At 39.9% G+C, this 13,723-nt stretch overlaps 1 protein-coding gene and 1 non-coding gene across 5 annotated transcripts in view; both read right to left on the bottom strand.

Annotated features, from left to right (window-relative positions):
- CBL (Cbl proto-oncogene) overlaps positions 1 to 13,723 on the bottom strand; it is a 78,013-nt gene that overhangs the window by 15,687 nt on the left and 48,603 nt on the right. For all 4 annotated transcript variants that reach the window (XM_077893829.1, XM_077893833.1, XM_077893831.1 and 1 more), the window contains 9 exons: positions 13,247 to 13,403; positions 12,378 to 12,499; positions 11,909 to 12,046; positions 9,939 to 10,026; positions 9,465 to 9,596; positions 9,059 to 9,262; positions 4,923 to 5,054; positions 4,410 to 4,790; positions 2,265 to 2,359 (listed from right to left, as the gene is read on the bottom strand). In XM_077893829.1, the coding sequence (XP_077749955.1) occupies positions 2,265 to 2,359; positions 4,410 to 4,790; positions 4,923 to 5,054; positions 9,059 to 9,262; positions 9,465 to 9,596; positions 9,939 to 10,026; positions 11,909 to 12,046; positions 12,378 to 12,499; positions 13,247 to 13,403 (1,449 nt within the window). The remainder of the gene's footprint in view (positions 1 to 2,264; positions 2,360 to 4,409; positions 4,791 to 4,922; positions 5,055 to 9,058; positions 9,263 to 9,464; positions 9,597 to 9,938; positions 10,027 to 11,908; positions 12,047 to 12,377; positions 12,500 to 13,246; positions 13,404 to 13,723) is intronic.
- Positions 3,000 to 3,129, bottom strand: LOC144311621 (small nucleolar RNA SNORA19). The gene has a single exon (XR_013377218.1). It is a non-coding gene; the product is annotated as a small nucleolar RNA SNORA19 (small nucleolar RNA).

The following is a 13,723-nucleotide window of genomic DNA, read 5'->3' as shown; positions in this document are numbered from 1 at the left end:
GATCCCTGGGTGGCTCAGCGGTTTGGTGCCTGCCTTTGGCCCAGGGCGCGATCCTGGAGTCCCGGGATCGAGTCCCACATCAGGCTCCCAGCATGGGGCCTGCTTCTCCCTCCTCCCGTGTCTCTGCCTCTCTCTCTATGTCTATCATAAATAAATAAATCTTAAAAAAAAAAAAAGACACTCAACATCACTAATCATCAGGGAAATGCAAATCAAAATTACAATGAGACAGTATCTCAAACCCATTAGGATGACTACTACCAAACCCCTAAAATAACAAATGTTTGGGGGAGGGGCATAGGTGGCTCATGTTAAACACTGGACTGTTGGTGGGGATTTAAAATGGTACAGCTACTATGGGAAACAGTATGACGATGTCTCAAAAAATTAAAAATAGAATTACCGTAAGATCCAGGAATACTTTTTTTTTTTTTTAAGATTTTATTTATTCATTTGACAGAGAGAGCGAACACAAGCAGAGAGAGTGGCAAGTAGAGGCAGAGAGAAGCAGGCTTCCCACAGAGCAGGGAGCCCAATGCAGAACTCAATCCCAGAACCCTGGGATCAGGAACTGAGCCGAAGGCAGGCATTTAACCGACCAAGCCACAGACGCCCCAGGAATACTACTTCTGAGTATATATTCAAAAGAATTGAAAGTAGGGCCCTGAAGAGAATTTGTTCACCCACATTCAACAGCAGCATCATGCAAGAGCTAAAATGTGAAAGCAATCCAAGTGTCCACCCACGGATGAACGGATAAGCAAAATGTGGTACGGTAGTCACCCTTTATCTGCAATTTTATTTTCTGTGGTTTTACTTACCCACAGTCAATCGTGGTCTAGAAGCAGATGACCCTCATTCTGATGTATCATCAGAAGGTCAATAGTAGCCTAACACACTATGTCACAACTCCTACGTCATTCCCCTCACTTCATCGCATCACACAGGCATTTTATCATCTCACATCACCACAAGAAGAATAAGTACAGTACCGTATTCCGAGAAAGACCACATTCACACAACTTTTATTATAAATCTTTTTTTTTTTTAACTTTTATTTATTTATGATAGTCACACAGAGAGAGAGGCAGAGACACAGGCAGAGGGAGAAGCAGGCTCCATGCACCGGGAGCCCGACATGGGATTCGATCGTGGATCCCCAGGATCGCGCCCTGGGCCAAAGGCAGGCGCCAAACCGCTGCGCCACCCAGGGATCCCACACAACTTTTATTATAATAAATTGTTATAACTGTCTTATTTTTAGTTATTGTTGTTAATCTCTTCCTATGACTAACTTATAAATTAAAACTTTACCATGTATGTATGTATATACAGAAAATAACTTAGGATACACATAAGGGTTCAGTACTATCCTTGGTTTCAGGCATTCAGATCTTGAAAGGTATCCTGTGCAAATAAGGGGGGGGGGGGAGTGCTACTCTATATACATACGCTGGAATATTATTCAGCTTTCAAGAGGAAGGAAATTCTGCAACATTCTACAATATGGATGAGAACACTAAGTGAATTAAAACAGTCACAAAAAGACACTCTATGATTTCGCTTATAGGCAGTATTTAGAGCAGTTAAAATCCTGAAGACAAGTAATGATGGCTGCCAGGGGCTGGGGCAGGATGAGGAGCTACTGGTTTAATAGGTCCAGAGTTTCAGTTTTACAAGATGAAGAGCTATGAGCATGGATGTTGGTGATGGTTGCATAATGTTAATATATTTAGTACTACTAAACCGTATGGCATATATGTATATTTTTAGAGAGGGGTAGGGGTAGGGGTAGAATCCCAAGCAGGCTCCAAGTCCAGTGTGCAGCCCCACAAGGGGCTGGATCTCATGACCCTGAGATCATGACCTGAGCTGAAATCAAGAGTTGGACGCTTGCTTAAGTAACTGAGCTACCCAGGCACCCAAGATGGAGTATTTTATGTGTATTTTACCACACGCACATAAAGCAGATACCTAAGAATTAAAAATTGTAAAGAAAAGATTTTTTTTTACAAAAGTCAACGAAACAAAAGCTGCTTCTTTGAGAAGATTAATAAAATTGTTAAGCCCAGCAAGGCTGATCTATGTACATGCACAGAGAAAATGAAGAATTAGATCAAAACAGAAAATCTCATTTTAAACCAATACAAACATGGATCAGTTTTTATTTTCTTCTCTATACTCTGGGTTTTCTAATTTCTGTGAGCAACCTGTTTAACAGTACCAACTCTATCTACCACATGAAACAAAGCTGTAGTACTTACCTGGCAGCCAGAGAATAAATGGCATTGGCAGATGCGGAAGGTTTGATTTTGGGGTGCTCACACTCAGAACTTGCTAGTGGGCTGTTATTCACATTCTGGAAAGAAAAGTGGGAAAGAAGAACCTTCTTAACATAGCTCAGTATCTCTTCTTACTTCTCTGATTCAAAATTAACAAGAACAGTAATACAGACACAGGCCTTACTCCCAATGCCACACTTAGGGGTTATGACATATGACCAAAAGTGGAGCTGCTTTCAGGCTCTGAAAAGGTTTAAATGTAAGGGTTACGAAGACAGAGATCTAAAGAGCCAAAGAAATGGGTTTTTTTGTTTTTTTGTTTTAATTCTAATAAGACTTACCTCTCTCTATAGTGAGGTCATCAGGAAGCTCGACCTAATTTATTCTCACAAATTAGAAGGCCTATCACTTAATGCCACTCATATGTAAGTTACCACCCCCCTTTTTTTGTAACCAAGACATATGCACTTCATCTAAGAGTCACACCAAATTCAACTTAACTGCTCACAAGCTGTTCTCCTTTTTTTTTTTTTTTTAAAGATTTTATTTATTCATGAGAAACAAAGAGACAGAGAGAGGCAGAGACATAGGCAGAGGGAGAGGCAGGCTCCTTGCAGGGAGCCCGATGTGGGACTCAACCCTGGAACTTCAGGATCACACCCAGCCGAAGGCAGGCTTAACTGCTGAGCCACCCAGGTGTCCCTATTTTCCCCCTTTTTCTGTTTGAAGGGGGCTGGCAGTATTACTATTTCGTTATACTGCTAATTAACCTTTAACTATTTCTCCTGCACATAAGAAATAACACTGCTCACATACGCAAGAGAAAGCAGGTCAACAAAATGTGCACTGGAGCATTCTCCCTCACACTAACTTAGCGCCAGCTATATAAGCCCCTTTTTCCATCCTTCCTCATACTCTCCCAAACTCACCTGTTTCCCCTTCACTCTGGAATCGTCTCCCTGAGAATCAGCATGGCTTGAGTTCACCACTGCTCCATATCTTTGCTCAGAATGGTACTCCATTCCTCCATATGCCCCCCCATTTCCAACTGTTCCTATACCCCTTTATCCCTAATTTTCTCCACAGCACTCATCAGCATCCAATTCCCTTTGTTTTATTAACTTACCACGCTTATTTTTTTACTCCACTAGAAGGTAAACTTTGTGAGGGTAGGATTTTCTTTGGAGCACATAAACGAACCAACAAAAGAACAGATATACCTCCCCACTCCCAGGTCTGGACCCTTATCTCATGCTTATACAATGAACTACCACACTTTTTTCAACCTACTATCTTAGCAATCCATTTTGCATACTACTACGAGATTTATCTCTGTAAACCATCATTTTGCTCATGTCACTCCATTAATTTAAAACTTGAAATGCTTGTTTCCTACAAAATTCAAATTTTATTGACCCTGATGGGATTTTCAGGGTCCTCTGATCTAGTACTAATACCCCTTTCTACTTTTTCCCCTCCTCTCATACATAAAACTTCTGCTTCATTCAAATTAAACTACTTCTAGGGATCCCTGGGTGGCGCAGCAGTTTGGCGCCTGCCTTTGGCCCAGGGCGCGATCCTGGGGACCCGGGATCGAGTCCCACATCAGGCTCCCGGTGCATGGAGCCTGCTTCTCTCTCTGCCTGCCTCTCTCTCTCTCTCTCTCTCTCTCTGTGTGACTATCATAAATAAATAAAAATTAAAAAAAAAAAAACAAATTAAACTACTTCTAGTTCCACTATATACCTCAAGCATCTGTGTCAGTGTGCTTCTGACCTTAACATTATTCTCTTTGAAAGAACAAGTCAAATTCAGATGCCATTCATTCAATAAAGCTCTCATGATTGCTCTATTTGGAAATAATCTCTCCTTTCTCTAAAACTTAAATGTTTCCTATTTATAGTACTCATCTATACTACATGAATCCAGCCATAAATACAAATATATGCATGCACACTTATAGTGATATTTACAAATATGCCTTATTTACCCTATTAATATACTTCTTGAGGGATTATGTTTTATTGTCTCTGAATCCTGCATAAAACCTATCACAAAACTCTGACCCATTAAATGCCAGTTACAAATATTTGTTAATAGGTTAAAAATGTCAAAATCAGGACTCACCATGGAAGTATCCACATTGAATGTGCCTCCAAGCCTAGGCACATCTGTTCTGGGTTCCATTTGTGAGGGCAATGAAAATGGAAGTGAGTGCCTGTTGGTTAATTCTCTACCAGAGGTCCAGGGGTCACTCGAGTTTGGAGCAACCACTGGTACTTTGGGGATTGGCCGAGGCAGCCATGATTCCCCGAGACGGCTAGAGGGAACAGGCGGCAGTTTGTCCCTGGATGGACAGTCGCCCGGTGTACAAGGCAAGGGACGTCTCTGAGGCCGGGTGTCTGTTCCAACAGAATATGGTCGGTCTGGAGGGGGTGGTGGTGGAAGATCTCGAAGTGTGGGGGGTATTGGTAATGGTTTGTCCTTATGAAGGGAGCCAGATGCTACCTGTGGAAGCATGAGGAAAGCAAATCAATCAAAACCCACTAATTAAAAAAAACCCATAACCAAAAACGAAAAACAAAAGACCCCACTAAGGCACAACCAAGAATCAGAAAACTGTAGAAATGGATGTCTTACCTTAGAAGCAGTTCCAAGACCAGAAGCACTAGAAGGAACAGACACTCGCTGTTGTAGGAGGTCAAGACGTGGTGGTACCGGGGGCAGGGGAGCCTGTGGGGCCATCGAGAACGGAGAAGGAGGCCGTTCCACCTGATATAAAATACAGTTTTACAGTAAGTGATTCTTGTTAGAGAGAGGAGCATCTTTCAACTCTTCCTAAAGCTGCAGACAGCAAGTGCTATATGAACCCTGACTGTAAACTGCCAATGGATCAGACCTCCTGAATTCTTTGTGTCACCATAAGAGGGCACTCTCAATCACAGAAATACCATGCAGATGCAAGCTACAGGCAAGTATCTAGAAATGGCTGTCCTATAAAAAGCTTCCTAGCTTACAACTGAAAACAAATATTACAATTTTCTACCTCATCTTCAGAGAAAGAAAAAAATCTTTTCAAGATTAAAAATAGAAACTCGTCTAACAGAAAAGCAGCAGACATTAACCTCTCAACAAATCATGTGGGAAAATAATGTTTAAGGCATGGAACAATGAAAGAGATCAAAGATGAAAAATTCTCCATGAGTTATTATGATAGAAGAAAAAATAGACATTTAAGAGGTAAAGAATCAACACTATCACTAAAAAGTATCTCGAGTCCTTCTGAAGAAATGTTATTTCAATTCAGTAATTTAAAGGGATTAATATTTCCTATCAATTTGTGTTCTTAAAAAATGTGCCAAATTAGATGAATACATGTATTACCTGTATTATACATGCAATACATATATAACCTTCTCCCATTTCCGTGCCTGTAGCAGGGTGATGAATGGTTGATAACCTTGTCCAAGCAAGCTATCAAGAGACATGCATAATTCATACAAAATGCTGCTTGGCATTTGCATTCTCTACTAGAGAGCAATACAGATGGAATATATAGGCAAATACATATTACGAATAAATAACCATAGTGGGGAGATATGGTGTAGGAAGGAGATAATCCTTTTCTACAACACCTGAAGTAAACAGATGACTAATGCTGATGAGACAAGAGAAAAGTGGTGTAAGTGTATGGTGTGAAAGGTGGGTTTTAAGAACCCACAAATCTGAGTGGGGCACACAGAGGAGCTGAAGGCGGCAGAGGCAGGGAGCCAAGGTTTCTGCCAGCCTTCTAGCAAGTCTTTTACACTTACCAAAAAATCCATATGCGTTTGTCATTTGGATTTTGTAATAAGTAGATTCACTGTGTTAAAAACAAATCGAAATAAAACAGCAACAAAAAGCCCCAAACAACAGCTACCTAGAATGTGACAAAACAGGCACTCCCCTAGTCTCATATGCCCTTAGGAGTGATTTTACAACAAAAAATTTGGGATAAATTTTAGTTATCTACTCAAAAGTTAGTTTAAAAAAACATTTTATTCACACAAAGAATAATAAACACCCACACAGTACCTCCCATGCAGCTAAGAAATGCAGTAGCACTGTCTGTGAAATTCCCATGTGTCCCTCCCCTAATTATACCCTTTCCTCCATCAAAGAGTTCAAATGTACATTCACTTTCATCCAGCAATTCCACTGCTAGGAATTTACCCTACAGACTTGAAAAGCATTTCCTGTCTGTATAAGTCTAGAAACAATATGAAAGTCCATTAAGAGACTAAATAAAATACAGACTAGACAAATGACAGCACAAAATACACAAAGCTGTTTTTTCTCTATTTAAATTTTTACAGTGTACGTTTATTACTTTTATTTAAAGGAGTAAATTTAAGATCATTCATACAGATTAGCTACGTAAAAAGGGTTCATTTTCTTTTCTTTAAAGTCCTACAGCATTTAGAGTGTATACCCAACAACTTAAAATAATGTATGCTGCCTGCCGGCATTAAATAGTTTCACCGGTATGCATGTTCTCTTCTCAAATACAACTACTAGCTCCTTGCAGGCCTTGTCTCAGGTTTCTTATTCCACTCAATAGTTACAGCACTCAATACAGAGCCACTTACCCAGCATAATGAACACCTTGCAAAAATAGTTTTATTGTAAAACATTCAAATATCCCATAAAATTCAAGTCCTCTAAACTTGTACCCTCAGAAATTAAATTACACCAATTTAGTGGGTAGTCAATTTTTCCCCCATGCATGTTAAAAAAATTTTATAACCAATCTTTTATTGAAATAAGGTGATACTATACATAGTATGCCATTATTTTTTAAACTTAGTACTCATTAGACAGCTTTCTGCTTAAGAATACAAATGGAACTCATTCTGCAGAGCATACCATCATGTGGACCACAGTAGGCAGAATGACTCCCTATCCCCCAAAGATTTCATTCACACCCCAAAACTCAGAAACTGTGACTATGTCATTTTACTTGGTAAAAGGAATTTCGCTGATGTGACTAGGGGTACAGATTTTGAGATGGTGGATTTACCATGGGCTACCTGGACATATCCAATCTAATCCTTAAAAGGAGAGAACCTCATGAGAGATAAGGCTGAAGGAGGAAGAAAGGAGTCCAGAAGCGTAAGAGTAGGGCTGACCACTAACTAGAAGCTGGGAATACTATGAGCTGACAGCCAACAAGGACCCGGGGACCTTAATCCTACAACTGGCAAAGATCTAAACTCTGCCAAATCCAAATGAAAAAGAAAATGCATCTTCCCCTAGAGCCTACAGAAAGAACTACAGACCTGATGACACCCTAAATTTAGCTTGATGGCACATATGTTGGACTTCTAACCTTCAAAACTGTAACAGAATTAATTTGTATTTTTTTTAAGCTGCTAAACTTGTAGTAACTTACATGGCAGCAACAGAATACAAACATACAGACGTATCAAAATTTCTTACTGCTGCAGTGTGAGTTGATTGTAATTTTTCATTATTCCAAATAATGTTGTAAGAACAACAGCATCCACTTCGTTGTGCACTTACCCAAGTATTTCTTCAGGATAAATCCTAAGAATTCGAATAGCTAGTTCAAACTGTGACCATTACAAATTTTGATGGATGTCAAATTGTCCTTTCAAAAGATGGGCTATTTTGTACCCACATCAACACTGAATGTGATGCCTGTTTCTCCACAATTATTATTCATTTATAAAATCTCATGAAAAGTATAATTTAAATTTCAAATAAATACATTCATGAAAAATCACTTATCTTCTTATTTAGCTTTCCTAATATTCCAGGAGCTACCAATAAATTTTCATGAGTGAACAGACAGGAATCTATGTAAAGAACATAAAACTGGGGCAGCCCCGGTGGCTCAGCAGTTTAGCGCCACCTTCAGCCTAGGGTGTGATCCTGGAGACCCGGGATCGAGTCCCACATCAGGCTCCCTGCATGGAGCCTGCTTCTCCCTCTGCCTGTGTGTCTGCCTCTCTCTCTTTCATGAATAAATAAATAAAATCTTAAAAAAAAAAAAAAAAAAAAAAAAAAAAGAACCTTTTGTTTGCCCTGTACTGGCTAAAATCTTCAAGGACTGTATTACTTCCAATTGGTGAATAGACCCCAGTTTTACCCTCCCCACTGATGTTACAGAATTTGACCCCATCCTTTCTTAGGCTGTATGTTTCCTCTCTTTACTGTGGCCTTTCCAGTTTGTTTAGCTTCTATGTGGTCCCTCCTACCATCCTCCGGCCACTTTGGTCACGGTATCTTTGGTTACTAATGGTGCCCCTCCTCTCCACAATCTCATTTTCCAGGTAGGATAGAAGACCAGAACACCAGATTCTATTCACAGCAGCACAATAGGGCCCCACTGTCTTAACCCCTCTCATTCTCTCCAATGAAATGAGTAAAGCCCAATCCTAAGACAGAGACAAAAGCATCGGCCTTGAAGCTGGAATGTCTGGCTGCAGCTATGTGATTTTCAATAAATTCCTTAAACTTGCCATGCCCTCTTTTCTTCATCTGCTAAAGGAGAATAAGGGTACCTACTCTCGGGTTATTGGAGTATATACAAATACAGGATTATAGGACTCAAAATAAGGTATGTACTTAGCATGGCATCTCTCACACAACAAATGTTCAGTAAGTGTTAACTACTATTATTCCTTGTGGTTTGGATGTCATTCAAGTGCTCTATTCCTTTAGAACATAACCCACAATGAAAAACTTGCCACTCTCTTAACCTGCAGTCTTACCTTGGCACCAGCCAGTTCCTTCATCATAAAGAGAGAATCATCAGCTCGTTCATCGTCATCATCTTCATAATTTGGGGAGGGAGCTCCCTCAGCTCCTTGCCTCAGTAGGCTGCCACTTCCTCGAGGGTCAAACGGATCTACCACAATGGGCTCAGTACCTTTAATTTCACATCGGCAGAAAGGGCAGCCTTGGCCTTCTGATTCCTGCAGAGCAAACAGGAGATAGTAACAGACACATCTGAAAGTACTGGCCAATATTTGTCCACTAGGAAATACATTTCCTGAAGATGAAAAAAGAAATTAGAAGCTTAAAAACTCCCCCACAGACCAGACCATCCTTTCTCTTTGTAAAGGATACATAATCCCCAATTCTGATTAAAAGCTGAAAGATGGTTTGGATCCATACCTGCCAGGATGTAAGACAGGATGTGCACATGAGGTGTCCACAGGGCTCAATTTTCACATCCTTATCGTTCTCAGCACATATTTTACACAGTTGGAAGGTGGAGCCCATCTCACAGTATAATTCATATTGTTCCTTGTATTAAAAAAAAATTGAAGAGATTATTCGGTCCACTGCAGATATTTGCTGAATGAACAAATGATTACAACCCTAAGTGTGAACACCAGGAAGGCTAAATTTTGCTTGCATGGAAGTGCCAAACAGTGGTCAATATTCTCTCATTAAAACAGAAAGCACTCAGTCTTGGTCCTACTTTAAGTTCTTTAGAGAAACCACATAAACATAAATTCACTAATCCAGTCAATGGTTTAAAACTTATGGGTTCCAATCACTTCATACAATTCTACTGCCAGTTGTACAAAGTACATACAAAAGCTTGCCTCTAGAGACATGGTTGTGATGTAAAACAAAGTTCACCTGGGTCACTTTGATGTGGTCTTGGGGAGTTGGTTCACATAGGCCTGTCAGGTCAGGATTCTGATTCCGTCCATCTGGAAACAAATAGCTGTAAAAAGAGTAACCAGCCTTGGGATCTTACTAAAGCCGGTTTATAATTGCCTGCTAATACAGACAAGTAATATCTAGGAATTCTCTCATCTAAAAGGGCAACTTTGGGGGTGCCCAGGGAGCTCAGTCGGTTAAGCGTCCAACTCTTGATTTCAGCTAAGGTCATGATCTCAGGGTTGTGAGATTGAGCCTTGCATCACTGGCTTCACATGCAGTATGGAGGTTACTTCAAATTCTTTCCCTCTCTGTCCCTCCCACTGCTCATGCACTCTCACTCAAATAATAGGCAACTTTGCATTAAGTCAAAGATAAATCTTACTAACACTTCAAAAATAACACAAAACAGTTCCAAGAAGATATTCTCCAAACACCGATACTCTTTTCTCTAGGCCACAATGCCATAGGCTCTATCTTTAATCTCAACAGCTGACGAACTTTTTATATAAAGAGCCAAATATTTTAATTTTAGGCTCTGAAAGCTACAGAAGTCTGTGTCATACATTCTTCTTTGTTTTTTTTTTTAATAACACTTTAAAAAGGAAATCCTGGAGCACCTGGGTGGCAGTGGTTGAGCGTCTGTCTTTGGCTCAGGATGTGATCCCAGGATTCTGGGATCGCGTCCCACATGGGGCTCCCCACAGGAAGCCTGCTTCTCCCTCTGCCTATGTCTCTGCCTCTGTGTTTATCTCATGAGTAAATAAAATCTTTAAAATAAATCTAAATAAATTAATGAATTAAATAAGAAGGAAAGCCTATATTAGGTCCAGGCTGTACCACAACAGCTAGCCTGCGGGCCATAGTTTGCCAACCCCTACTTTAATCTATGGATAGACACAAATTATTAATTTATCTTATTTTTAAATTTTATTTTAAGTAGGCTCCACATCCAGCATGGAGCCTGACATAGGGCTTAATCTCACTATCAGATCAAGACCTGAGCTGAAGTCAAGAGCTGGCTGGACACTTAACCAATTGAGCCACCTAAGTACCCCAAATTCTTTTTTTTTTTTTTTAAGATTTTATTTATTTATTCATGAGAGACAGAGGCAAAGACAGAGGCAGAGGGAAAAGCAGGCTCCCTGCAGGAAGCCGAATGTGGGACTCGATCCCAGTACTCCAGAATCACGCCCTGAGCCAAAGGCAGATGCTCAACCACTGAGCCACCCAGGCATCTCTCTTAAATTCTTAATTTAAACACCTTAATTTAAACACTTTAATTTAAACACTAGGAAGCCTGTGGTGCTGATGTTTAGGGAAACACCCCCTTCAGCTCCAATGCTGCTATAGAAGATGAAGGATAATGGAAAACAGACTTTCCTCATTGCTTCAAAACACAAGTAGCTTTCTGACAGCTGGTCAACTGCTAGTATTTTTAGTGTCTACCAAGTGATACTCAATTTGAGTTCCCAAAGGAATAACAATTCTGGAATAAATAACCTAGTCATAAATATCAGCATACACTACAAAAGCCCGAAGCCTAAAGAAATAGTGCCAAACCAAAACACTTAGGGCAGATGAAGGCCACTGAGCCTGCTGTTATTAGAACATCTAATCACTCTAATGTGGGCTATTTAAGTAACTGCTAACTGGCATATTTTTGAATACAGATTTGAAAATAAGTTAACATCTGGAAAAGGAGAAAGACACCATTTACTCATGGTAATAACTAAAGCACCAGAGAAAAATCATCTCACTCGAAGAATCCTTTTTTTATAAAAATAACAACAAAAGTCCTACAGAACCTGAAGGTCAAAATAATACAACCTGTTAATATGTTTCTTGAATCTGTGAAGACACCTGGAATCAAGTCACTGATGATTCAGTTTTATAACAACCCCCATGTTTCTAGAGTCCAGCAGGTAGCAAACACAGATACTCACAAGCCTTCCCTGAAGCCGTCAATCAGGGCTTGGAAGAGAGGTTTATTGTGAGGGATCGTCTGGAGGATGTTCCCATCAGCAGTGACATACCCAATAGCCCACTGTCCCAAACGAGTACAGCTCAACCGGAAAATGTAACTGAGAACAGAGATGAACAGAACCTCTTATATGCTTATATTAGAGGAGGTAAGGCAAGACAGAGGCAAAAAAATCAAACAGACCATCAATAATAGATTCTACAATGACTTTAGACCAAAAGCAAAAAACACATAAGCTTAATTCTTAAGTGGCTTGAAAGCATTTATCAAATAAGATCTGAATAAGTTAATTCCTCTGGTAAAAAGACATCAATCCTAGTGCCAGCAACGTGGCCACTGGAGACCTAATCCAAGATCATGTATCCTCCATCCTGGCAGAGGTCACAAAAGAATAACATTTAGAAAAAACCTCTCTGATTCATGGCACTGACCTGCCAGGTTTGTGAATGAACTTCTGGAGCCGAGCTTTCACTTCATCATACGTCAGGAAAGCCATGTAACCAGGATGAGTTACAGCAAGACTGTTCCAGTTCCTGAGCAAAGAGGACCAGGGCTAAGGGAACAAGAGCTCAATCAGACTACATGTCTCAAGGCATCCCGCCATCCTCAGAGCAATGAAGAACAGAAGGAAAACAATCTCGATTCTCCATTTATTGTCACTTTGAGGGAAATATGTTTGAGAGGTAAGAACTTAAAAAAGCTAATAAACAATTATACGCTTACAGAAATTTCATTACAAAATGAGATTCAAGACATTTTAAAGCACTTCTAACCAACAGCAGTGAGGTTAAACAACACCAAATAGATAAGACAAACAGCAGGGCATACATGTACAACTAAGAAATTGCAGATAAAGGTTTGTGCAAGTTGGCACACACACATTACCTTTACAGAAAGATATAAATGAATTCTTTCTGAAACATCAATGCCTGTCAATAATAACAGTCAAGAATTTCAAAGCAATAGAAAAAGTTGAAAACATACATAAACATCCAACAACAGGAAACTATATAGATCATATTAAGCGCATTTTCTGGACATTCTACAATGATGCACAAGAAGAATATTCACTAACAAAGATAGATTATAAATGTGAGGGGAGGGAAGCTGATCATATAGTTATTATTTTCACCAATAAATAGATAAAATTGGACCTGTGAGGGGTTTTTTGCTTATAATTTCCAGTGACTAAAAGTACTTTAATATAATATGCCAACTCCCCAATATTATTTCATAAAGAGTTCTCTCTTCAGAAAAGTAGCAAGTGATTTATTTAGCCAACTCTTTTTTAGTATCCTACCTGAAAGAGTCGTGTGAAGATGTCAAATTCAAAAACAGAAATATAATCATTGCAGGTCAGATCAATAGTGGATTTCAGAGCCATGGCCTCGAGCCCAGAACTGATGGGATGCACTTCATGAAGGGCCTGGCGGAAACTCTTCCAAGGGACGATTGTCCTGGGCGGGGGGCAGGCGTGGGAGGGAAGGCACAGAGTGAGATACAGACAATTCTGAGCATTGCGAGAGTAACCAAGAAAAAAAAGCCACATTATAGTCTCATATCAGGATCCCTGGGTGGCTCAGAAGTTTAGCACCTGCCTTTGGCCTAGGGCGTGATCCTGGAGTTGTGGGATTGAGTCCCACGTTGGCCTCCCTGCATGGAGCCTGCTTCTCCCTCTCCCTATGTCTCTTGTCTCTGTGTCTCTCATGAATAAATAAATAAATAAATAAAATCTTAAAAAAAAAAAAAGGTCTCATATCAATTTCAATTCTCTTAA

Source organism: Canis aureus, chromosome 3 (assembly GCF_053574225.1).
Source record: "Canis aureus isolate CA01 chromosome 3, VMU_Caureus_v.1.0, whole genome shotgun sequence".
Classification (NCBI taxonomy): domain Eukaryota; kingdom Metazoa; phylum Chordata; class Mammalia; order Carnivora; family Canidae; genus Canis; species Canis aureus.
Note: the sequence above shows the minus strand (reverse complement) of the source record. Positions and strands in the feature narration are given on the sequence as shown.